The sequence below is a fragment of the Mesoplodon bidens genome, assembly GCF_964165515.1.
Source record: "Mesoplodon bidens genome assembly, chromosome: 15".
Lineage (NCBI taxonomy): Eukaryota > Metazoa > Chordata > Mammalia > Artiodactyla > Ziphiidae > Mesoplodon > Mesoplodon bidens.
In genome coordinates this window covers 8,142,441-8,168,385 of record NC_138171.1, presented here as the reverse complement: position 1 = coordinate 8,168,385, position 25,945 = coordinate 8,142,441, and the positions used below count along the sequence as shown (strand labels likewise).

General features: G+C 42.8%; 1 protein-coding gene across 1 annotated transcript in view; it reads left to right on the top strand.

Annotated features, from left to right (window-relative positions):
* The first annotated feature begins 10,906 nt into the window (after positions 1-10,906).
* Positions 10,907-25,945, top strand: part of DOK5 (docking protein 5) — a 140,346-nt gene continuing 125,307 nt past the window's right edge. Inside the window, exon 1 of the mRNA XM_081256541.1 lies at positions 10,907-11,244. Coding sequence (XP_081112667.1) covers positions 11,179-11,244 — 66 coding nt within the window. The 5' untranslated portion in view covers positions 10,907-11,178. The remainder of the gene's footprint in view (positions 11,245-25,945) is intronic.

The following is a 25,945-nucleotide window of genomic DNA, read 5'->3' as shown; positions in this document are numbered from 1 at the left end:
CTCCCCACCCCCCAACCATTGCGAGAACCAAGACGTCTCCAGACAAATATCTCCTGGGTGACAGAATTGCCCCCGTGGAGAACCACTGGTTCAGAGACAGAGTGAGGGGTGGGATGGGAATTCAAATCTTTTCGACGCCAGAGCCCATAGTTGTTGGTTGTTTTCACTTGTTTGTCCAGATTTCTTACTTGAATGTGCAATGCCTTTCTGAATAGGTCTCTCTTGAGCACTGTCCATTCATGTTTAACTGCATTTGTTTAAAGCAATGCCGTAAGAAGGGATCTTTACCGACAAATGGGTCACCCTGGAGGAAGATACGCATGAGATGGTGATGCAGACATTATTTTAGTTTTCTATTATTTGTTGAACATCTCAGGACACATGTAATATCACATAATAGCCTGCATTTCATTAATTCACTCACTCATTCATTCATTCATTCAGCAATGCTGGGCATTGTACCAGGCACTGAGGCTCACAGTGCACAAGTCAGAAAGGTCTCAACTCGTGCTCAGTCTAATAGTTTCAATTTATGCTAAGTGTTTTGAAAAAAAGTTTATGAGGGCAAGTGACTTGGCTGGAAGAAGGAAGCTAATTTGGACTCAGATATCAGGGAAGACTTCTCAGAGGAAGTGACACAAGCTGAGAACTTAGTGACAGGAAGGAGTCAGCCACGCGAAAATCTGAGGGAAGGGTGTGTGAAAGAGAGGAGCAAGCAAACGCTAAGGTGCTGAGCAGGGAGTGAGTTTGGTGTATTTCGGGAACAGGAAGAAGGTCTTTGTGGATGGTGGGGGTGAGCAGAAGCAGGAGGTAGATGGATCCGGGAGGCAGACGAGGAGGACCTGGGGACGTGTCTGACCTTGTAAGCCAGTGGATTTTATTCCATATGCAAATGCAACCTGATTTTGTTGAAGCCACTTCAAAAGGAAGAGCAAACGTTATCTGTCTTGGAGCTAAAATGCCAATGGAGCGTCCTACGCGTTCTTGCTTCCGTCATTCACAGGTACAATTTTGCTGTTATTTAAATGGACTGATGTGAGACTTAACATTTGAAGCTTACAAGGGAAATCAAACAAATATTTTAAATATATTAGTTTTATCGCTTCTCGGCCTTTTGGCTAAGATCAAGTGTAAAATATATTAGTTTAGTTTTTATTCTCGCTGCAGAGCTTCTGCAAAACAGACTTTTTTTTATTGCACTGGCTCCTTAGAAGGTCTGCTGAGTATTTGATTTCATTAAAAAGAGCCCACAAGCATCTGTATTCTTTAAGAATTCTGATGTTGAGTGTCAATAGCTGTCAGTGATTTTAGGGTTTTTTTTAGAAAGATATTCCTGTGATGATCGTATTTCATATTTTAGGCATAACAATTTAATGTCTGTTGCTTGTAATGGGATAAAATAGAAATACTTTAAATGTCTGTCAGTGGAAAAAGGAGAAATAAAATGTGTTATCATATGATGAAGTATGATTCAGTAGTTCAATGACTAGATCTAAGTGTATCAAACTGTACCAGTCTCCACAGAATGAGAAGGAAAAAGTAGGCTGTAGTAAAATAGGAAAAATCCATTTCCCCCCAGATTTATTGAGATATAATTGACCCCTAACATTGTGTAAGTTTAAGGTACACAAATGTTGTTTTGGTACATTTATATATGACAAAATGATGAACACTGTAGCATGGTGGCATGAGATAGCAGAGGCACAAGACAACTTCTGGGGGCGTGGGTATATCCATTATCTTGACTGTGGTGATGATTTCACAGGTGTACACATTTGTCAGAACTTATGAAATTTTACACCTTATATATATGCAGTTTGTTGAATGTCAATTATACCTCAGTAAAGCTATGAAAAATTATTATGGTTGGTCATTGGCACGAAAAGTTAAGTTGGTAGTAATTTTTCTTCCTTACTAGGGCATAAAGTGGTATAGTAGCATCTTAAATGCCTTTGATCTGAGATTCTGGTGGTTGAACTTTATGCTATTTTCAGCTAAAAAGATGTAACTGATATGATTTAGAAACACTGGAGGGGGATAATGTGGGGACGACTGTGAGTTTGGTTTCAGCCATGTTAAGATTGGGGTGGTAGGATGACCAGTTGTCCCCAGTAGCTTCCTAACTGGTCACTCCATCCTCTCAGGTTGTCTCTGGTCCGGTCCCCAACCAAGCAGCCCTTCTGCCTTTGCCATAGACTCCCACCCTTAGCCTGGCTCATGGCTGCCTTGAGTAAAACCTACATTTCCCCACTTTCCCTTCTCTTTGTGAGGCCAAGGTCATGTGGCTAAGCTCTGGCCAATGAGATAGAAGTGGAATTGATGCGAGCAGCTAATCACAGTCATCAGTCCAAGGAAGGAGTTCCTAAAATTGCACATGGATCTGTCTGCCATATTTTATTGTAAATGCATCTGGGGTTTTGCTGCCTTATAATTCATCGACACAGAAACTCCGTTTTCAAAATAAAAACATTCCCCACCATTTAGTTGTATCTTATGAGTGATGTTAAAATGCCACTTCTTTGGATGCCAGTGCTGTCGAGGGCTAATTCCTGTTCTCCAGCAGTTCCTTCTGTGTCCCTGGACAAGTCATTTATTCTTTCTGCTTCAGGTCCTTCAGCCGCAAATTGGGGATAACATTACAGGGCTTGGGGGTGCTGTGGGGATTAATTAGCATTGGCAAAACACTTTGAACATAAGATTCTGCCCTCTTTGCACATTTTATCCAGGGACTTCAACACACTGTACCAATAAGGCTGGTCCCATTTACCTGTGTTTTCCAGATCAGGTTGTAAGGCAGGAGACATGAAAGGCTTGCCCAAAGTCACTCAGTGAACTGAGTGAGGAGACCTTCGGAATATTGACTTCTAATCTTACAGCAACCAATGAATACACGCTTCAGTTTGAAAAAGGGCTCTGTAAATGCCAGATGCCTTTGTCATCTAGTTACTTCTCTCTGGTCTCTTTCTCATGTGTTGGCCTAGATTTTCCTGGGTTGGCTTTGCATTGACCTGCAGAGAGGAGGCCTCTCCTCATCAGAAAAGAGACTTGAATATCTGGGAGAAGCCTAAGGATCACAAGACTCCAAAATTTGAATCCCAATCAAGTTCACTAGAGGTTTATGTTTGCTTTGGTGTCCTTGGTTATAAAACTTAAGATGTGAGGTCCACCTGTGCAAAAAGAAAGAGTCATTCTCTCTTTTTTTAATTGCATTTGGAATTTATGTCTTAAAAAACACACAGGAAAGAATTAACACCTTCAATACTTCACTTCTGCCCACAAATAACCACTGCTAATATTTTAGTGTAGATATATTCTACCCAGGGTGTGCATGTGTGTGTGTGTGTGTGTATATAATTTTTTGTAAAAAAACAGGACCATACTGCATAGATCATTTATAATCAGTGTGTGAGAAGCCCTTTTATCCCCTCTGGCCTCATCACTCACTACCCTCTTCTCATTCTCCAAGTTCCAGTCACCTTGACCTTCCTTCTGCTCTAAATGTACCACATGCTCGCCTGTCGGGGACATTTGCTCATGGCCTTCTTCCCCCCTCCCCCGCTCCCTCCCTCACCTGGGTAATATCACCTTCTCCTTCCCATCTCAGCTCCCTAATTTCTCCATCCCCCATCTTCCAAAGGGGTCAGGTCCTCTCTCCTTGTCCTAACATCATGTAACTTTCTTTGGTGCATCATTTTACACTTATTGGAATATTTTATTAAGGTCTTGCACTCCCACTGGACCATCAACTCCACAAGGGCAGAGCCTGGTTTCTTTCTATCTGCTCCACCAATTCCTCAGCGCCTAGCAAGCCTGACTCATATAATATTTGTTGAACGAACAAATAAGGAGGGACCTCTTTCACATCCATTTTAATGGTTGTGATATGGATTTGTCACAGAATGATAAAATTACTATTGACTCGATTGCAGAGGAGGCCGCACAAGCCCAGGGGAAGGGTGGGGGGCACATTTAGAAAACATTCCAAAGCAAGGTGCTGGGCTGTCTGTGCAGAAATTCCAAAAAAAAAGTAGTTCGCAACCCTTTTGTTTGCGTTAGTCCATCACGCACCTCCGGCCTAAATAGGACATTGTGGATAAAGAGGTTAAAGAAGGAAGGGTCCCTGGCAGAGAGCTCTTCTCCCCCTGGGGCAGGGAACGGGGAGCTTCTGCTTACCGTACAGCAAGGGAGCGGTTTTCAAGAGATTCACTTAGAAGCCTGGGATATGAGTCCCTGTGGGTGTGGAGCACACAGGGGCTGGTGCCTCATGAACCCACAAAAGCTCAGTGAGAGAAAGAGCAGCCTTTATATGCCCGCAGCCCAGAGGGCATCCACCCGCAGACAAACCTTGGGGCAAGCAGAACTTCTGTGTTCTAGCCTCTCCTGTCCCCTGGGCTCCAATCCTGGGGGTCTCAGGAGCCTGTAGTTATTACGTGGAAGAGGCAGAGAGAAGATCAGTGAAGAGCCCGTTAAGCCCCAGCTCACTCCCAGGCCTGAACTGGGCTCGGGGATAAACCCTACAAGGAAAGGGGGCGGTGTTCTGTGTTTGTTAGGCTGAAGTGGACTCTTTAGTACCCCGTAGTAGTCAGAAGGGCCAAGGACCTGCTGGAGATTTCATTTAGGCTTGGAGAAAACACTTCTCAATAAGCAAAGTTTAATGGGGAACGATTACATCTCAGTGATCCTAGCTTCCTTGGAAATTTGGCTACATGTATATACACACTCTTCCATGTGAAAAAATGTTTTTGTGTGTGTGTGTATATATATAAAATCATAAACAACACTGCAGTGAATATTCTTGTAGCTAAATATTTGTGCCTTTGGATACATTTCCAGAACTGGAATTGTTGAGGACCTAGGGTAAGCAATTATCAAAGTTAAAAATTTTTTAAGATAGCATCACTCATGCTCCAAAACAGTTATATCAATCGATATAAATTTACATTCTCATCGGAAGCTTTATTTCTCTTTTCCTAAAGATTTTTTGGCAAAGGTCCTTAGAACTAGATATTTATATGGTCTCAAGATTTCCAGTCCAGTCCCTTCTTATCCATTTTTTACTCAACAGGCAGAATAAATCAGCGGTTCCTTCATGTTTTCTCCTTTTGAGTAGCATGTAGTTTTTTTTTGCTGCGGCCGCTAGGCCAGGGGTTGGGCTGTCCTGTCCTTTCCCTGGGACTATTTTCCCCATCAGTCCCTCCTCCTCTGGGTTGAGACACACTCTCCTTCCCTTAGCTCCTTGGACTTGCCAAGCTCTTCCCTTCCTCCTGGCTTTTTCGAGGGCTCTTCCCTCCGGCTGGAATGCCCTGCCCCTGACGTTTCACACAGCGGCTGCTTCTCTTTCCTGTCTGGGCTTCAGTGCCACGTCCTCAGAGAAGACTCCCCCGACTCTCTGGCTTCGAGCAGGCCGCTGGTTAGCCCCTACTGCACTCGCTTCCGTATCACCATCTGCAGCTGTTTACATTGTTTATTTACTTGTTTACTTGTTATCTCTCCTGGGTTATAAGCTCCCTGAAGACATGGACTTTGTTCATCTATGTGGCGTGTGTGTGTGTGTGTGTGTGTGTGTGTGTGTGTATGTGTGTTAAAGCTTAGTGTGGACACTGTCCACTCAGAGCAGGTGCTCAATCAGTGTCTGACCAGTGCAGGAAGGAGGCAGGGAAGCAGTGAAGAAGTGAAGCACACCTGCCCCCAGGCTTTCTCCCACCTGATCTCGGTGCGTCATTCTCCCAAGTCCTCCTCCTTCATCTGGTTACGGGCTGGGGAAGGGAGCCGGTGGCAGAGCCCACAACCTCTCTCCTCAGCCGCAGCCCGATCCTTCTCATTAGCGCCGTGTCACCTTGCCAGAGGAAAGGCTGCTTATGTTTCTGTGACACTCCCACTGAGAGCAGCAGGCGACGGGGCCAAAGCTCAAGTTATTTCTGGTAAAGATTTTGGACAAGGGCCATTTCAGCCTCTGCCCTGGTACTATGTGGTACTTGGTGAAAGTACAAGATCCTTTGATGAAGCTTGGGCACCTGCTCTGGAAAAGTGCAGTTGCCTCTGCATTTTCTGTTCTGAAGAACTAAAGAATAAGAATAAGAATAAGAATAGTAATACGCTAAAGGGAATGCAGAGAGCAAGGCATGAATTGTTCACGTTTCAAGCTAGAGTGGATTTCTGCTCTGAATGTATTGGACTAAGCAACCTTTGGGCTAATTCCTGCCTTTGTGATGCTATGGTTATAAAGTTCTGTTTCAGTGCATGACATAGTTTTGTTTCATAACAAGAAGATGTCCAAGCAGGAGACGAATACTGTTACGTGTGTTCCATTTCGAGCTGACAGTCCTTTCATTTTAATTAATATGCTTTTAATAAGGATAACGTTATGGACTGAATGTGTCCCCCCAAAATTTATACGTTGAGACCCTACCCACAATGTGATGGTATTTGGAGGTGGGCCCTTTGGGAGTTGATTAGATTTAGATGAGGTCATGAGGGTGGGGCCCTCATGAATAGGATTAGTGCTCTTATAAGAAGAGAAATAGAGACCAGAGCCCTCTCTTTCTGTCTGGCATGTGAGCTCATAGCAAGAAGGCAGCTGTCTGCAAGCCAGGAATAAGAATCTGCACACACTTGATCTTGGACTTCCCAGCTTCTAAAACTGTGAGAAATAAACCTCTGTTGTTTAAGCCACCCAGTCTGTGTATTTTGTTATAGCAGCCTGAGCTGACTAAGAAAGGCGGTAGTATCAGGGTCAGGACTGGAGGAAGCAAGAAGCTCCTGAAGGGATGATCTAAGGAAGCATTCACCCTCAGGGTCTTGCAAATGGAGGCTCAGCACTCCCGCAGCCTTGAGAGTGAGTGTCTCCTTAAATTTTGCACTGTAAGTGCCCCACTTGCCTCACCCTAGTCCCAGCCCTGGGGAGCATGCTCTACATAACCCAATTCAAATGGGCTCAAATAAACAAGACAAAACAAAAAAAGTAGATCGTGTCATTGAGAAGGGGAAGAGGTAGTTCTGGCCTCAGGAATGGTTGTGTCTCTAGCTCTGTCTCTCATCCCACTTTCTCCTTTCTTGGCTTTATTCTCACCTAGGCTCACATTATGGAAACAATAGGGCTATGCAGATGTGTATCTCATGTGTTCATCTGTTCACCTCAGGGAAGATTTTGATTGGATCTTCTACGTCATGTGCCCATTTTTGTGTCAATCTTCATGTCCAAGAATGGTGTGAGCTGATTGGCCAGACTTGATCAGGTGTCCAGCCCTGTGGTGAATGAGAGTCGCTATCTCGACCCACTCCCCCAGAATCACTCATAGTTGAGAGAGTAGTGATTCTCAATGACGGAGATCAGACCAGTTTGGAGCTGAGGTCACTTTCACCTTTGTCTGTACCTTTATGGGAAAATGCCACAAAAAGTTTTGGAATTTTCTCAAGTAATCTGGGCCTTATAGTTGTGTCTATATACAATTTAGTTGAGATTCTTGTTCAGATTGTACCATGGTACCTTAAACAGGACTCCTTTGATTGCAAATGACAGAATACCTCAGTCTGTGCTGGCTTAAGAAAAAAGGGGAATTTTTTACCTTGTGCAGTTAAACATTCCAAGAGTGGCTCCACTGAGGTAGAAAATGCCAACTGACATGCAATACCAATTCAATTTTGTTCTTCCAGAAATAGAGCCATGTTGGAATGGAGACTATATTCCCCATTCTCCCTTGGAGACAGCTGTGGCCATGTGACAATATATTGGTCAGTGGGATGCAAGAGAAAGAGAGGTTTGAAATCTCTGGATGAGTTTTTTATTTGGAGGCTGTTTTCCCTCCACGCTCTCTTCTCCCTTCCTGGGAAGTGGCAGTTCACTAGACCCAAGGATGGACACCATGTCCACAGCTGACCCCCCAGCTTGAGTCCCTGGATGACCTTTTGAGACTGAGCTTCCTATCTGCCCATCTGGATTGTTCCATGAGAGATAAATAAACTTTTACCCAATCTAAGTCATTGCATTTTGGGGTCTAATTGTTACACCAACTTCTTGAGTATTTATGATGTAATAGGTTCCTGGGGTACTGGATAGGGGGGTCCAAACAGTACTATCAGGATTGGGTTTGCTTCTCCTTATCTCTTGGCTTTGCTTCTTCTGTGTAGCCTCCACTCCCGAAGCTCCTGGGCTCCATGCATCCAGACTCTATTTCAGCCAAACACAGTATGAACCTTTGGCCCAGTATTCAGCAAAAGTAATGTAATTAACTCTTAATGCACCAATTTATGTTATGTGTCCACGTCTAAACCAATCAGTAACTTTGAAGGAAAGCATGTACAAGGCTGCACACCTGTACTGGGAGCAGGGGATAATTATACCCCAAGTGACAATGGTGACCACTATTGGAAGAAAGGAATTGCATGCTAAGGAAGCAAACAAAAATGGATACTATAACTATGAAGTTCTAAGTGTTAAAAATTGAGTTAAAAACAGGGATTGAAATAATGATTTTTCTATGTCAGACTTACCTCTAATGAAACCGAATTGTGTGTGGCTGTGTGTCTGTCTGACACGCATAGTTGTGGGAGGTGTACACTGCACAACTCTATAAGCACTACTTACATTGTGTATCTCTGTGAATTACTCCTTTCCCCCTGCAACAGTTGTGTATGCATATTTTGGACAAGTGTAAAGCGGCTGTCTGTCCTCTGAATAGTAGAGCACAGTTTGTGTATTTTGCACGTATATCAGTTTGACTTCACCCAAAACAAACAAACAAAACCATACACTGGATTCAGTCTTGCAATTAAAAAAGAAAAGCATTTGTTTCTTCTCATCTAGTTTGATATTTGCTAGAGTGATTCTAGTTTCCTCACTTCTAGATAAATTATTTATGGATATTGATTGAACTCAACATAAATTATCAAAGGATGGATTTCTCAGTCTCAGTATTTATGTATTTATGTATTTATTTTTGGCCATGCCGCGTGGCATGTGGGATCTCAGTTCCCCGACCAGGGATCGAACCTGAGCCCCCTACATTGGAAGCACGGAGTCTTAACCACTGGACCACCAGGGAAGTCCCTCAGTCTCAGTTTTTGTCAGTAATTATTTCTGTTACCTTGAGCCATTCACTCAAGCTCCTTATGCATAAGCTCTTTAATTCTTGGTTTCTATGATACTGTGGGTTTGGTCTACAAATGATGTGTTGGATAAATGCCTTCCGTGAACATGTCTATTTCATGGCAACCATGGATGTTTTTTTTTTTTTTTAAGTTTTAAACCTTCAAAAAGAACTCTCCAAATGATATTTTTAATCATTTCATCTTCTTTTGGTGAGAGATTTAAATTTAAAACATCATTTTCATTGAATGACAACATGATGACAGAGCTAATGGTTTACTATGTAACAAAAAGAGTTCTCCCTGCCAGAAGATTTGCTTTTTGATTGTCCCAATTTAGTCTCAGTTCCCCTATGACACATTCTTGGGTGATTCTCTTCTTTAACTGACACCCATCAAACCAAGATGACTAAAAGCTAGTGTTCCCAGTGAGAAAGGAAAGATTCATATAATCTTAGAGTTGAAAAGCCGTTGAATGTCATCAGGCCAAAGAATCCACTAAATGAATGAATCCTCTCAGTAGCTCTGACCAGAGGTCACCCAGCCTTGGTTTGGTCACCTCCAGTGAACAAGAATTGTCAAATTTCTGATGCCATCTTTGCCTTTGTGGACAGTGCAAGTGATTAGACAGATCTTCCTTGGAAACCACCTAGTAACCTCCCTCCCCCATGACCACACTGTATAGGACAGTGTTTACCATCCAGTGTTTACGAGAGCTGGTGTCACACACACCTCCTTTCCCGTGGGACCTGGGGCAAATCTCTTAATTCCTCTGAGCTTCAGTTTCTGTAAAATGTGGATGATAGTACCTATCTCATTATTCCTTTAACAGGATTAGCACAATGCCTAATGCCTGGTGCCAATAAATGATAGCCGTTATCAACTCAGACATGTTTCAGGAAGGTAGTGCAGCCGGGGGCAGGTGAATGTGAAATCCGGTCTCCCTTTTATCGTATTCTATAGGCAGCATCCTGCAATGGCTATGAACATGAGCTCTATTGCCAGGCTAGGGAGGCATAAATATGGTCCTGGTATTCACATAAGGGGGGTGGGTACCTCATAAAGTACAGGGGAGTTTAAATGAGCCCAAGCTAAGGGCTTAGAGGGTGCCTGACACTAAGGATTTATTCGGCACCCGTTCTGGGCCAGGCTTTGTTGGTACACGTACTAATGAGGCCAAGGGTCAGCCCCTGGGAAACTCACAATCCGGCGGGAAAGACAAGCTCAAACAAGGAAAATGATATCAACGCAAGGGCTGGGTCCAGGATGCCAAGGAAACCCGAGGAAGCATGCAGCTTAAGCCAGGGCACTATCCCTCCCCTCATATGCCAAGGTCAAGGCAAACCATGGCAACACCGCTCCCCAGACACATGCACAACAGAGGCAAAAGCCAGCCCTTTTCAGGGCAAAGATGGGGCTGAAGGGAGAGGCGGGGTCGGCGGCGTCTGGGAAAAAAAGTGAAATTTCCTCTCCATCTAAAATAAGCCCAGAGCCGGAAGCGACCGAGCGTTATCTCGGCGGGTGTGGGCGAGGTGCGGGGCAGGCAGGGGCAAGCTCTGGGTCCCGGAGGAGGGTCGGGGTCGGGAGGAGAATGGGGGCGGGAGAGGTGGGCGGGAGAGGAGGGGAGGAGGAGAGTGAGCGCGTCCACGTGTGTCTGCCTGCGGGTGGCCACCGCCAGGCGCCGGCCCCGCGCGGCTCCTCCTCCTCGCCCTCCCCCCTCCCCCCTCCTCCTTCTCCTCCGGGGCCCCGGGAAGAGGCTGGGCTGGATCCCTGAGCAGCCGCCGCTCCTCCTCCGGGCAGGCTGGCTGATGAGTCAGCTGACGCCGGCGCTCCAGCCTCGCCTCGCGGCGCTGCGCTCTCTGCGCTCCCCCAAAGTGGCTGCAAACCGGCCGCCCACTTTCAGGTTTTGGGGGACAGAGAAAGTGATGTGCGCCTTCTGAAGCCACGCCGGGCCGCAGCCGTAGCCGCTTCACCTTGTCAACTTTCTCCTTCCCCACCCCAAAGCCTTCTCTTGACCCTGGCCTCAGCCCTCCCCAAAGCCACTTAGGGTGCGTGCGCTTGGGTGAGGAGGGGGGTTGTCACTGGCTGTCCGGGATGGCTTCCAATTTTAATGACATAGTGAAGCAAGGGTACGTGAGGATCCGGAGCAGACGCCTAGGGGTAAGTATCGATCCTTTTTTTTTTTTTTTTCCCCCCGCCCCCCCGTTCACCGGGTCAATTGTCTTTATCCTTAGCCAGCATCCCTGGAGGGTGGAAGGAGATTCCCGGCAGCGCGCCGGAGAATTGCGCTGTGGTTTCTCAGCCTAAACCCACATCTCCTGGGACTGCCACTGTAAGGCCGGGTCTAGGTATGTAATGGATCTATCTTTATCTCTCGGATGACTTGGCCTTCTGATGGTGGCCCCGTGGTCGGCTTCAGTAGCCACTGGAGCCCGTCTACTGGAAATAAATATTTCTCGGTAGCCATGGGAGTTAGAGCTGAGAAACCCGGGCGGGGTTGCTGAGCCCGCCGGCTGCCCCCGGTGCCCCTCTTCCCACTCGCCGCCAACTTATTAACTTTTCCGGGGGGTCGATGGACTGATTGAGGAAAGGGCAGACGCTCTGAGTGTGAACAAGGTCAGGGACCCTCTGACCCCAGGGAGAAGAAGTCTTTTCAGACTCCGGGTCCTGGACAGTGACCCACCCCTGGCCCAGGTGCTGGCAAAGGCGGTGTGGGTAGGTTCCATCGTCCTGAGCCTGGGTAGTGGATTCATTGCTGGAATACACACCGGATGCCCACTGGAGGACTATTTAGGGCGGAACATAATACCTGGCACAGAGCAAGTGCTCCCTCCCTAAATATGTACTAAAAGGAAGAATGAATGAACCAGAGGCTACTTGTCAGGGACCGGATGTTGGCCCAGGGATGGCTCCTCTCTTAAAACACCCTCTCTTCTGCCCTTTTCCCCTTTGCTCTTCATTGATGGACCTCAGAGAACTCATTCTGCTTCTCTGGGCTTGAGGGATGGCAAAGGAATTCTTGAGGGAGGTGGAGGATACTGGAATGATTTTTTTTTTTTTTTTAATTTCAAACTACCTCATTTTTCTTTGCCTTGTGTCAAGTGCTGTTGCTGTTTCTGTTTATTGTGTGCTTTGGGGCGAGGGAGTTTGGGGAGAAAAGTTTACTTTCCTAATGTCTGAAAAAATAAGGTCAGTAATGATGAAGAATGGCCACAGTGGGAATAAAGTTAATAGTAATAAATCGAACATCGTTCTCCACAAATATATGTCATTGGCACCTTTCTCTTATTTGGTCTTTGGACTTTTTTATGTACCAGATAATTTTACTGAAAATTGAAAGGCAGTTTCACAGTGTTAAACAGTTAGGGAGGAAAATCTGCTGATGGGAAACATCTGTAATTATTAAAAACTCTTCCCTGATTTGTTTTGGTCCTTTCCTTCCTTCCTTCCTTCCTTCCTTCCTTCCTTCCTCCCTCCCTCCCTCCCTCCCTCCCTCCCTTTCTTTCTCTCTCTTTCTTTTTTTTCTTTCCCTGCTGGTTACCATGTTTTAGCAGCTAGGCCCCATGTTATAGTGAATATATAAATATATAATTAGGGAGAAATGTGACAGAACTAACCAATCCCTATAACCCTTAGTTTCCTTGGTTTTCTTTTTTGCTATGCAAATATTCTCATCAAGGGGACCAACTATTGTTAGGGTACTTAACATAGTGACTTTCATGCAAAGGGCAAGAAATAAGAGGAACTTTATATTTTTTGTAACCTTAAGGGCCAGCCGAGTGTTACAATGTTAAAAGGAGCATTAGAAAACACCATTCTAATTTTAGATTTACTCCATCATGTCAACTGAGGAAATTGATAAGAGACATCCATTCTGTGCTAGAGAGCATTCCAATAGAAAGAGGACATGAATTATTAATGCACAAAATGTGAATTATTCATAAGGATCAGAGTTTATGCCAAATTGTGACACATGGTGATTTATTTGAAAGACTAGTTACCATAACTTTCTAGTTTATAGTAATTGAGACTTTTTTCTGTAATATTACTGACACTATATAGTCCCGTGTGTGCCAATGTTTACGGACAGATATTTGAAACAGAAGGAAAGGAAATATAGTTCACTTTGCATCCCTTTATATTTTACAGTATCTTGGATGCGGACCAGAAGTGTACTTTCTCAGGATTTATTCATTGTGTCTGTGTTAACACTCCAATAGATTTTAGAATATTTACTGAATGATGGTTATTGCTCATGGAGAGAAAAGGTCAAAAATATAATCAACAAAATCTGGTTTTATTTGTTCAGTTTGATTTTATCACCAGTTAATTTTCAAAAACTGTCCTAATGATATAATTTATTTACATAAACTGAAGAGGCTGATTACATAATTGTCAGAAAGTACTGCAAACTAAAGTTTTATAATGGAGGCACCAAGAGGAATGCTTCAGGAAAATGGCACAGGGACCCTCCGTCCAAAGTAAGAAATGTTAGTGGTATTAATCTAGGCTGCAGATAGCCTAGAACAGCAGGCAGCATGTGGAAGTCTCAAAGAGTCAGGAGGCTTTGCATTAGGTACACAGTAGGTGCTCAGTTAGTGCACATTGAACATGGATTGAACTACAGAGTAAAGGCCTGACTTTGCAATTCATAAGCCCCTTGAGGAACTAATATGACATGGTGGTTTTATTAATGGAATTCAGACAAGTGTCTGTGGATTAGAACCATGTTTGGGAGGGTTTATAATTAAACAAGAAAACAACATTTAATCGTAAGCAGCTGGTGTGCCAGGGAATAACCCCTCAGATTTTTTTTTTTTTTTTTTTGCGATATGCGGGCCTCTCACTGTTGTGGCCTCTCCCGTTGCGGAGCACAGGCTCCGGACGCGCAGGCTCAGTGGCCATGGCTCACAGGCCCAGCCGCTCCGCGGCACGTGGGATCTTCCCGGACCGGGGCACAAACCCGCGTCCCCTGCATCGGCAGGTGGACTCTCAACCACTGTGCCACCAGGGAAGCCCGACCCCTCAGATTTGATAAGAGAAGAAAAGAGAACAAATCTTCCTTCTATTACTTGTTAGCTCTATGACCCTTGACCTCTCTTGGCCTCAGTTTTCTTATCTGTACAATGAACACTATTTAATGATGCTGTGAGCATTGGATAAGATAATATTTGTGAAAATGCAGTGAAAGCATACAGCATGGATTCTCATTTCATTATTTCTTTGGTGTAATCAGAGATGAGTTAGGATTGGTGGAAGGATATAGGAATGATTGATTTTTTTAAATCTTTCTATCTAGATGTGTCCAAAGGCATAAATGTTTATGCAGCTCTCAAACATTTTCATTGGATGCAATTTTTTACAAATAATATACATGTAAGTGATTTTTCAGTGGGGCATGAAATAGTCTCAGACCATCCCCATTCAGATGGGTTGCAAATAAGTGGTCACCTTTAGTTGAGATACTAAGCAGCTTAAGTGATTAAACAATCAAATATTTGTAGACTTGCTTTTTTCTATAAACATCAAAAAGCTTAAAGAAACTCAATCCATTTAACTCAAAAGTCTTAGTATCTTCACATCTTTATTCTCCGGCTTCATCATCCGTTGGTTCATGGAGGTGTCAAGCCGGGCTCTGGGTGCAATACTTTTTCAGGATAATGTCGATGTTGCTGTTTTGAGGGCTCTGGAGGGGTGTGTCTACAATTATCTGGCAAATCCACAAAAGGCACTAAAAAATGTATTCTTAGAGGAATGGTGAACTAGGCAATTTGCATATCATTAACCTATCACAGTGGCTTAGATGGCATTATATAACTGCCCTCACTTGGTTTCTTCCTTTGCAACGGAGAGGATTTCCCAGTCAGTAATTGCCATGGCTTGTCCACTCTGCAAGTCTCAGAGTTTAAACTCACACCTGTTCACTTTATCTCCATGCTGTCCCCCTCGATTACCCGACTTTCAATAGCATCTCTGTGCTTTTATGTACCAAGGACCTCTTCTCCCGTCTAGCCTGCATCCTCATCTGGACGTCTCCTGGTCTCAGTATGTCCAGCCACCCCTGCTTTTTCATCCAAACCTGCTTCTCCTGGAGTCTGCATCTCAGCCACTAGAGGTCCTAGTATTTCAGTTGCCCTGGTAAAAATCAGTCAAGCAAGCAAGCAGCAAACAATAAAAACTCAGCCCCCCTTTTCACTCCCTCCTTGTCACAGCCCCACAACCAGTCCATCGGGAGGTCTTGTAAGCTGTGTTTTGGAAACATGTCTAGAATCCGACTACCTCTCACATCACCTGCCACTGCCGCCCTGGCCCAAACCCCCAAATATTGTAGAATAATAACCTCCTAATTTATCTCCCTCACTGCTCAGACCACCAAGAGTTATAGCCCTACAGCGGGCTCCAAGGCCCTGTGCTGACTCAGAATCTTTTATTTATTGATTTATCTTTGGCTGCGTTGGGTCTTCATTGCTGCGCACGGGCTTTCTCTAGTTGCAGCGAGCGGGGGCCATGCCTCTCTGCAGTGCGCGGGCTTCTCATTGCAGTGACTTCTCTTGTTGCGGAGCACGGGCTCTAGGTGCACGGTCTTCAGTAGCTGTGGCATGCGGGCTTCAGTAGTTGTGGCATGCAGGCTCAGTAGTTGTGGCTCGTGGGCTCTAGAGCACAGGCTTCAGTAGTTGTGGTGCGTAGGCTCAGTAGTTGTGGCGCAGGGGCTTAGTTGCTCTATGGCATGTGGGATCTTCCCAGACCAGGGATCGAACCTGTGTCTCCTGCATTGGCAGGCAGATTCTTAACCACTGCACCACCAGGGAAGTCCCCTGACTGAGAATCTTTTCTTTTGCTGTTCCCTCTGCTTGCAATGCTGTTTCCCACGTTATCTCTTCCTGGCTGGCTCCTCACCTTCTTCAGCCTTTCCGCAAATGCCACCTTCTCACTGAGGCCTTCCAGCCACCCTGTTTTATCTCTTCCCTCCTTCTCCCGCTATATCCCTTTGTTTTTTTCCTCTCTAGACTTACCACGCCCTCACTTACCGGTCTGTATGTTTTACTTGTTGATTGCCTGTATCTCCCAAATGGTATGGGACACTCCATGAGGGCTGAACCCCAGTGCCTGGAACAGTTTCCAGCATGGAAAAGCACTCGATGAAGATTTATTGAATGAATGAATCCATCACTACCTACTGGTTTAAGAGCATACGCTCTGACATGAGACTGTTAAAATCCCAATTCAGCGACTGGTTATGTGACTTTTGGTGAGTTATTTAGCATTTATAAGCCTCAGTCTTCTGTAATAATAGGGAGACTCATAATATCCACCTAATAGAGGATTCTCATAAAAGGCTTAACACAATGCTTGACACAGTGGAAACCCAATTAATGTTTATTACCGCTCTCTCTCCTACTAGTGCTGTTAGAGGATGATGATACTTACATGGCTGTTATTTTCATCTCTTTCACTACAATAGCTCTCATCCTCAAAGACCTTGCTCTTTAGTTAGGAAAACCAAACTTAATATCTGTGAAATAATTAATGTAAAAGCACCGATGTTAGGTTATGGAAGGGATATTTGCCTTTATGGGATTTTTCATGATCCTTAGATAAATGGCAAAGGTATCAGGACCAGAGAAACCCATCTGCATGTAACTTTGGTTTGAGCAAGCTCATCAGACTAGGGCATGACTGTTAATTTCGGCATCTTTTTCTTGGGTGGCAGAGTAGATTTGAAAAACTGGTTAATTAATGGCCAAATTTTAGGCAGAAATATTTTCTCACTCCTTTGTTTCTCTGTTTCACTTGACCCAGTATGCCAGAGAGGTTTCATATTTCATTTAGGGTTTTGGATTTATAGATGATCAGGGGTCTGTGTATTTTTAATGATATCGTGGCAAAGTTATATTCATAACATCAAAATCATAGGAATTGGGGCTTCCCTGGTGGCGCAGTGGTTGAGAGTCTGCCTGCCGATGCAGGGGACACGGGTTCGTGCCCCGGTCCGGGAAGATCCCACATGCCGCGGAGCGGCTGGGCCCGTGAGCCATGGCCACTGAGCCTGCGCGTCCGGAGCCTGTGCTCCGCAACGGGAGAGGCCACAACAGTGAGAGGCCCGCGTACCGCAAAAAAAAAAAAAAATCATAGGAATTGAATAAATTCATCATGTACCATCAGTACATGAGTGTATTTACACACACATGCACACAAACACATACAACCATTCAGTAAGATTCATGAAGCATCCTTTTCCTTCCTCAAGGAAAAGAGAGTCGGGGGCTAACTTCCAGTAGTGAAATTGATGGTCAGTTAGACTGAATACACTTGCTAAGTATTGCCTAAGAGTACTCAGTATTTTAGCTCCATTTGAATCAGCTTCCCTGGTTTCCATGTCAGAAGTGCTTTCCAGCTGGTATTTTAGTCATCTTTATTCAATGGTCCTTGTGGATGGTATGATTAATTATGCATAAAGTCAGCCCTTAATCATCCCCAAAACTGATTTAAGCGAAGAATGGCCAATTTAGTGATTTTGTGTGTAGGCATAAACCAAATTACTTTTGTGATGATTTTTCCCACATCTGCCAATGTATTTTTTTATGATATTCATTAGATGGCTAGAAATATTTATTTTTTAAGCAGCTTTGTGATTTTTGTGGATCATTATCTTTGGTATTTCAAGAATTTAGTTTTCATTTGGGATATATTTGATGTCGTTTATTTTATCATGCATCAAATGTTTATTGAGTGAATAGTCGTTTTAAGAAGCTCAGGGGAAACCACCTTAAATAAGACAGATACAGTCAACATCCTCAAGGAATTGACAACCTGCTTTTGGAATGGTATTGTTCACATGAGATTAATGTATTCACTCTAGTTAAGGATGAATTAGTTTGAGTAACAGGTCAAATATTGAAGTGAAGAGAATCTGCAGGTATCTCCAGTTGCATTTTCATGAAACGAGGAAGGGGAAATTGGATTTTCCTCTTCCTCTAGGAATTTGATCCCGGTTGGGTGGAAATAAAATTTGGGGGGATTCCAAGCCAGGAAGAGATTAGGATGCCTCCCTCCTGCAAACCCCTGTTTCTGCGAAATTCAAAATGAAATTGGGAGTTTAGAAATGCCACAGATATATGTGAATGTTGAAGTTAAAATAGCTTCTTTCTAGAATGCAGATGCCTACATTTTGGATGAGTATCTGGAAGCTGATTTTTTCAGAGCAGTTGGGGGGCTGTGTTTCTTTTTTTAGTGTTCTGAGCCTCTGTTGATGCCCTGGGTCTCAGAGAACATAAATGTTAGCTGTGTGTACTGTGTTATGGATAAGATGCACATGATTGTTCTCAGGTGACCTCATAGCTTTTATGAGATTCTAAGATCAGGACATTTGTGTCCCAAACCCTGTCACCTCCCACCCTCCACAATTTCCAAAAAAGGTTAAGAACCACTGTCTCATTTTTTTAAATTAAATTTTTAAATTTTAGATAATAGTAGGTTCACATGAGGTGTAAGAAATAATACAGAGGGATTTCGCATGCCCTTTACCCAGTTTCTCCCAATGGTAACATCCTTCAAATCGCTAGTATCACAACCAGGATACTGATATTGGTACCATCAAGATGCAAAGCATTCCCTCATGACAGGGTCCTTCGTGTTGTTCTTTTATAGTTGCCCCTTCTGCTCCCCCTTCCCATAACCCTAAAGCCCTGACAACCACAAATCTGTTTTCCATTTTTACAGTTTTATCATTTCAAAAATATTATATAAATGGAACCATACAGTATGTAACGTTTTGGGATTTTTTTTAAGCTCAGCATAATTCTCTGGAATTGTCATGGTTGTCTTCGGTATTGTGGGCATCAAAGTTTCATTCCTTTTTATTGCTAAGTTGTATTCTGTGATATGGATGTGCCATAGTTTGTTTAGCCATTCATCCATTGAAGGACATTTGGGGGTGGTTTCCAGTTTTAGGCTGTTATGTATAGGCTGATATAAACATTTGGGTCTGGGTTTCTGTGCAAACGTAAGTTTTCATACCTCTAGGAAAATGCCCAGGAGTACAATTGCTGTGTTGTATTGGTAGGTGCATGTTTAGTTTTTCAGGAAACTGCCAGACTGTTTTTCACAGTGGTTGGGACCATTTTACATTCACACCAGCAACGCATGAGTGATCTAGTTTCTCCGCATCCTCGCCAGCATTTGGTGTTGCCCCCCAGTTTTTGGTGTCAGTTTTGGTTTAGACGTTCTGATGTGTGTATATTGACATCTCCTTGTGATGATGAGATGATGATTGACATCTCTTTGTGATGCTGAACATTTTTTCGTGTTGTGATTTGCCATCTGTACATACATTTTGGTAAAATGCCCAGTCATGTCTTTTGCCCTTTTTCTAATTGGACTGTTTGCTTTTTTTTTTTTTTTTTTTGTGGGTACGCGGGCCTCTCACTGTGTGGTCTCTCCCATTGCGGAGCACAGGCTCCAGACGCGCAGGCTCAGCGGCCATGGCTCGTGGGCCCAGCTGCTCCGCGACATGTGGGATCCTCCCGGACCGGGGCACGAACCCATGTCCTCTGCATCGGCAGGTGGACTCTCAACTACTGCGCCACCAGGGAAGCCCGGGTTGTTTGCTTTTAACTGTTGAGTTTTGAGAGTTCTTTGTATGTTCTAGATATTAATCCTTTTCAGACATGTGGTTTGCAAACATTTTCTCTCAGTATGTAGCTTATTATTTTAATCCTTTTAACAAGGTCTATCACAGGGCAGAAATTTTTTAAGTTTGATGGAGTCCAATTTATCAGGTTTTTTTTCGCTTTTGGTACTAATGCTTTGTCCAGCCCAAGATGCCAACTATTTTTTTCCTACTTCTTTTCTTTCCTACTATAAATATTTTATAGTTTTACCTTTTACATTTAGGTCCATGATCCATTTTGAGTCAGTTTTTATATACAGTGTGCATTTTAGGCGTAGGTTCATTTTCCGCCTATGGAGGTCCAACTGCTCCAGGACCATTTGTTGAAAAGCCTGACTTTTCTCCATTGAGCATATTTATGTGTATCTATTCCTAGGTCCTCTACCCTCTTCCATTTGTTTTGTGTGCCTCCATTGTACAGTGATACGTCTATATATGTACAGTGTCTTGAAATAGGGTAAACTGGTTCCTCCCACTTTTTCTTTTTCAAAATTGTTTTAGGTATTTTAGGTCCTTTGGTTTCAATATGAATTTTAGTCTTGACTAAAACGACTACACGTCTAGCTGGGACCCTCCCTCCCTCCCTCCCTCCTTCCCTTCCTTCCTTCCTTCCTTCATTGAATTGGTGCATTTTTAGAATAGTCTTGACAATAACTACTACAGATCTTGCTGGGACACTTTCTCTCTCTCTCTTTCTTTTTTTCTTTCCTTCCTTCCTTCTTCCCTCCCTCCCTTCCTTCTTTCATTCATAATTGAATTTGTGCATTATTTTTTTCCTTGGTGGACATAGCGTACATTTGGGACTCACACTTCAGTTTGGATCTCAACTTGGCCACTTACTGACTTTGTGGCCTTGGGGAAATTGCTTACTCTTCCCAAAATTTAGCTTCCTCATGTACAAAAATGAGGATAATAATATGCTTCTCATAAAAGATACCATCAAACTCTTAATCCTGTGCTGACTCACAGTAGAAACTTCATGAAGGTCTGTAATGTTGATTTTTAATTTTATTGTTAAGAGATTGAGGTGATATTTGTTGTTTGTTGTCTGGTAGAAATTAATTCACTTGTATCTCAGCAGAAGAGTCACGGCTTTGGTAACGAACAGCAGGTAGCATTGTACTTTCCTCTTGCCGTTAACTTTAGCGAATCATTTTTATAACATCGGATTTAGGAGCCACTGATGAAACACTGTATTAGAAAATACATAGTTGAATATGTTCGACAAAAATGGCAGACCTTTGATTAAAGATTGACCATCATATTTTTGCTTATTAACTCTAGACGTCTTCCCCAAATGTGAGAATCATGTCTTGAGAGACCATTTTAGGGCAGTAAACAGCACTGAATTATAAAATGAGAAAAAGTGCTACTTCTTATTTAATTCAGCTCAAGGAGCTGTCGGCTAGGAGACCTTTTAATAGAAAACCATACTTAGGTGTAGAGTCTTCAAAAATATCATATTTTATTGTATTCGTTAACACTATATTGTATTACATTTTACATTTACCTTCGAGTGATACTGGTTTTCCATTTAAGATAAGAATATATAGTTTCCTCCTTAAATAAATTTATTTAATTTAAAAAGCGAAGTTTTAAAATAGATAATTAACACATAGTGCAAGTGTTACAAAGAAGCAGTAAAAACTGTTGGGGTAGGTGGTAGAACTCAGATGCAGCACAAATCCAAATGGTGTGCTGTGCGTGACTGAAGTTTGGGAAACAAGATGATTGTACTTATCTTTTTAAGTGGGTTTCGTGAAAAATTCTTTACTTGTAGCTGCCGTATGGCTTGATTTCATACAAATATATTGAAAATAGGGTTCTAAGAAAAGATATCCCATGTACTCAATACCATCCTCTAAGGAACTTCCGTCTGATATGACCATGGGTGTGTGTGTCCCCTCCCACCCCCAACTCCCCCAAACCCACAAACTTGTCTCAATTTGCCTAAGTTTTTATTTTATCTTCCCTTAATTCATTTATACAATGAATACTTTAGTGGTTAATAGAAAGAGAAATTAGCCTATCTTATGAATGGACTACTAACTCAAATTAAAACACTAGCTTGAGTTCAAAGCTTTTACTTATTACAAGTTACACTATTCAGGAAAACGCTATAGTCTTAAAATGCATTTTATTATCTTAATACTGCACATTAACTTAGTACAAGAAAATATTTCTAAAAAACTTTAAGAAATCATACCTCTTTGAATCCCCTAGTGAAAGAGTTCATTGACTTTTCATATGAACAATTTCTTCAGATTTCCAGCTTTCCATTTACCAATAGCAGGTATTTTAGCTCATTTGCCAAAGAACCACTTTTTGAGCCTGGGTTGTATTTCACCAACAGTGACCCCAAATCTAAATGTTATGAAACTAGTATGGTCTTCAACATCCATTAATTCAGATGGAAAATGTCGTGTGAAGTGTGGTTTGAGAGGAACATTCCCAGGGACTTGGCCCCAGGAGAGGTCTTAGTCCATTTGAATCCATCTTCTCCATTGATGGATGATTTTTCTCTGATTTTCTTCTGGCTGGCCCTCTCTTGGTATCCAGATTTTACCTTTATAGTTCCTGCCTGAGACCAACCTATATGGATCATCACATCCAAAGTTTTCCCCTCACATCCCTCTAGAACATTGTTCTTATTTTTGTGCCAGATACATTTTTTTCTTAATTTATTTCTTTGTAGGGTATGTCTTCTCCCACTAGGCTGTAAGTTCTGTGAGACCAAAGACCTTGGCTATCTTATTCACTGCTGTATCCCCAGCTCTTAGCCTATAGTAAATGCTCAATATTTGCTGATTGGATGAATAAATGATTTTACTGCAGGTCAGAATAATGGAATGAGACATTCACATGTAAGAAGACAAGGAGAAAACTGTGCCTATTGTCCCACCTGATTTTGTGGTATTTTCTATTTTTGAGTGGTAGGATATTCTAAGATGTCTCAGAGTTGCTACTGGTATGTAATCTGCAAATTCAGTACCAGGGAATTCAGCAATTAATGCTCGAGGTTTGAGTTGACCCCCTTAAAATTAAGTTTTATTTGATGTTTTTTGGAATAGGTAATGTGTATACTTGGTACAAAATTCAAAGGTACAAAGTTTCTACATTGAACAGTAAGATTCTTTTCATCCTTGTTCCTAGGAATCGTCTAGTTTCCTTCCCCAGAAGCAACCTCTGTGAACAGTTTATTTCAGAAGAGTCTATGTATAAAAAGTTTTTTTTGTGTGTGCATGAATGTATGTGTGTACGTGACATATATAATTACATACTCATCTGAGCCGTGCTTTTCTTTCTTTTTTTTTTTTCTTTCATTACGCGGGCCTCTCACTGTTGTGGCCTCCCCCGTTGCGGAGCACAGGCTCCGGACGCGCAGGCTCAGCGGCCATGGCTCATGGGCCCAGCCGCTCCGCAGCATGCGGGATCCTCCCGGACCGGGGCACGAACCCGTGTCCCCTGCATCGGCAGGCGGACTCTCAACCACTGCACCACCAGGGAAGCCCCGTGAGCCGTGCTTTTCTTATTTAGCAACATATCATTGTTTTCAATAATCAGAATTCCAGTGTATGGGTATATTTGCTGTATTTGCTTGCTTATTTATCCATTCTTCCTTCTTTCCTTTCTTCCTTTTACTTACTATTAAATATGTGCAGGAAGTAGGAGTTTTTATGTCCATTTTACAGATCAAAAGACTGAGTTAACTGTGATGTTAAATTTTTGTGCAAGTCACACGTGGCAGCACCTAAGTTTGAGTTCAGGCTGCTTCTCTCTTGTGGAGCATCTGAGTAATTCCTTTTTCCCTGTTACAGACAGTGCTGCAAACCCCCCCTCATCTCATCCCATGATGAGCATATTGGTGAATAGATTCCTAGAAGTGGACTTATTGTCCAAAGCATATTCACATGTAAAATTTTATCAAAGTTGCCTTGGAGGATGTTCCCAGAAATCTATGAACCCACCCCTTTCCTCCCATCTTGCAAAAGTGTGCGTTGAGAGCTGTTTCAAGATTCTGCTAATCCAGTAGGTGAAAAGTGAATCTGTTTTGTACATAGATTTTCTCAAGCATGACGCTGAGTTCTTGGCAATTTTATAATTAGAATCTTTTCAGTTTTGCAGTCTTTTTTCTTTTAGGAATGACATTTACGCAATTTAAAAAGTAGTTATTAAGTAAGGATTTAGAAACACATAAACGATGATTTATTTTCTTAGAACAGCACCTTCCTGGGAAATGCTGTGTCAAAATCTTTGACCTAGAAGATATGATAAATCATATGTTAACTGTGGCTGTGTTTGTTATTTTTATTCTGAAGTTAAAATGATAAAACTGAAAATTTGCTCAACATATATTGGGTAAAAAAATATGTTTATTGAATCAAACAAATGCATAGTAACTAATGTTGCCCAATCAATGTATTTATTAACTCACTCAGTCTTGTAAGATGCTTCAAGTGGGTCCAGCTGGGAGGAGGGATGATAGACTAGCATCTCTGCCCATAGTAAATGCTTAATAAACATTTAAGTAAAGGAATAAAACCCTGAAATAACATTTTGCATATTCAGTTATGAAACAGACAGTAGCCCTAGCATCTCTCGAGTACATATGTTCATAAATCCCAAGAAGTTCCAAGAGTTTTGAGGAATTCTATTGGGTGATGTTTGTTGGTAGCCCTTTTGCAGTATCCAAACTGCAGCCCTCGGCACAGGACAAACATGTGGAGACGAGAAACCTGGCTGGAATAAGAATGGCCTGATTTTTTCCCGTCCTGCTGCTGGCCCTCTGCTGTGACCAAAGCGTGTCACTGAACTTCTCACACCTCCGCTTCCACTGTGGCAAGATGGAGATACAAATGTCTGACCTCCCTCTCTTTCCACCTGTCTGCCTGTGAGCCAGAAGCATGATTGTGGATGTGAAGAGCATGCCCAAGCACACCCAATATCCCATTTAGTCCCAAATTGGTCTCTGCAGTGCCCTGCTATAGGCCACCTGAGTGGAAAATAGCAGAGAAGACTTTGGATGCCCCTGTGCTGCTATGACTTGTGTCAGACCACAAAACAAGAACAGATAACTTGAAAAAAAATATTTTTTTGATTTACTTTGGATTTCAGAAGGCAGTGTTGAATTTCTGACAAGAAAGGAAGGAAGGAAGGAAGAAGGAGGGAGGAAGGAAGGAAGGAGGGAAGGAGAAAGAGGCCCATATTACCTACAGTGAAAGATGGCTTTTGCATATATGAAGTCTTTTTAATTTACTAGTGTTTTACATTATGTGTACATGGTAAAGGAATCAAGGCAAAAAAAGATGGCATTGGGCTTCCCTGGTGGCGCAGTGGTTGAGAGTCCGCCTGCCGATGCAGGGGACATGGGTTCGTGCCCCGGTCTGGGAAGATCCCACATGCCGCAGAGCGGCTAGGCCCGTGAGCCATGGCTGCTGAGCCTGCGCATCCGGAGCCTGTGCTCTGCAAGGGGAGAGGCCACAACAGTGAGAGGCCCGCCTACCGCAGAAAAAAAAAAAAAAAAAAAAAAAAAAGATGGCATGAAGAGGGAAGTTCCCTCCTACGCCAGACTCATCTCCATTTCCAGGCAATTCTAGGCAGATTCTTGTATATTTGTATGGAGATATGTATATGCCTATATATATGTATAGGCATATATAAAAATGCATGTGTTTTTGTGTGTGTATAATTTGCTTTGCACATCATATTATTAAGTACTGTTATATACTCTGTCCCTGTTCTTTTTAACTTATGTTGTAGCACTTTTCAGAAAATTTTATAGATACCCAATATTCACTTATTTGGCTGTTCCATGATTTCTTTAATTTGCTCACACTAATAATGGACATTTTAATATCGTTTCTAATTTTTGCTAATTAAACAATGAAGCAGTAAGCATCCTTGTGCATGCACTTATGCATACATGATACTACATTTTTCTAAGATAAATTCTAAGAAGGCAGTTGCTCTTACAAATTTGTGTATATTTAGAATTTTGATAAATAGATCTAGTTTCCCTTCAAAGAGGTTGTACCAGGTATACTTCCACCGAGAGTGTCCAGAAATATTTGTTTCTGCCAGTCCTCACTTGGGGTATGTTTCAACTCTGTGAGCGTGTGTGTGTGTGTGTGTGTGTGTTGAACTTTGGGAGGATATTCTCCTGTGAGGATGTTCCTTGGCTCAGTCCTCCAC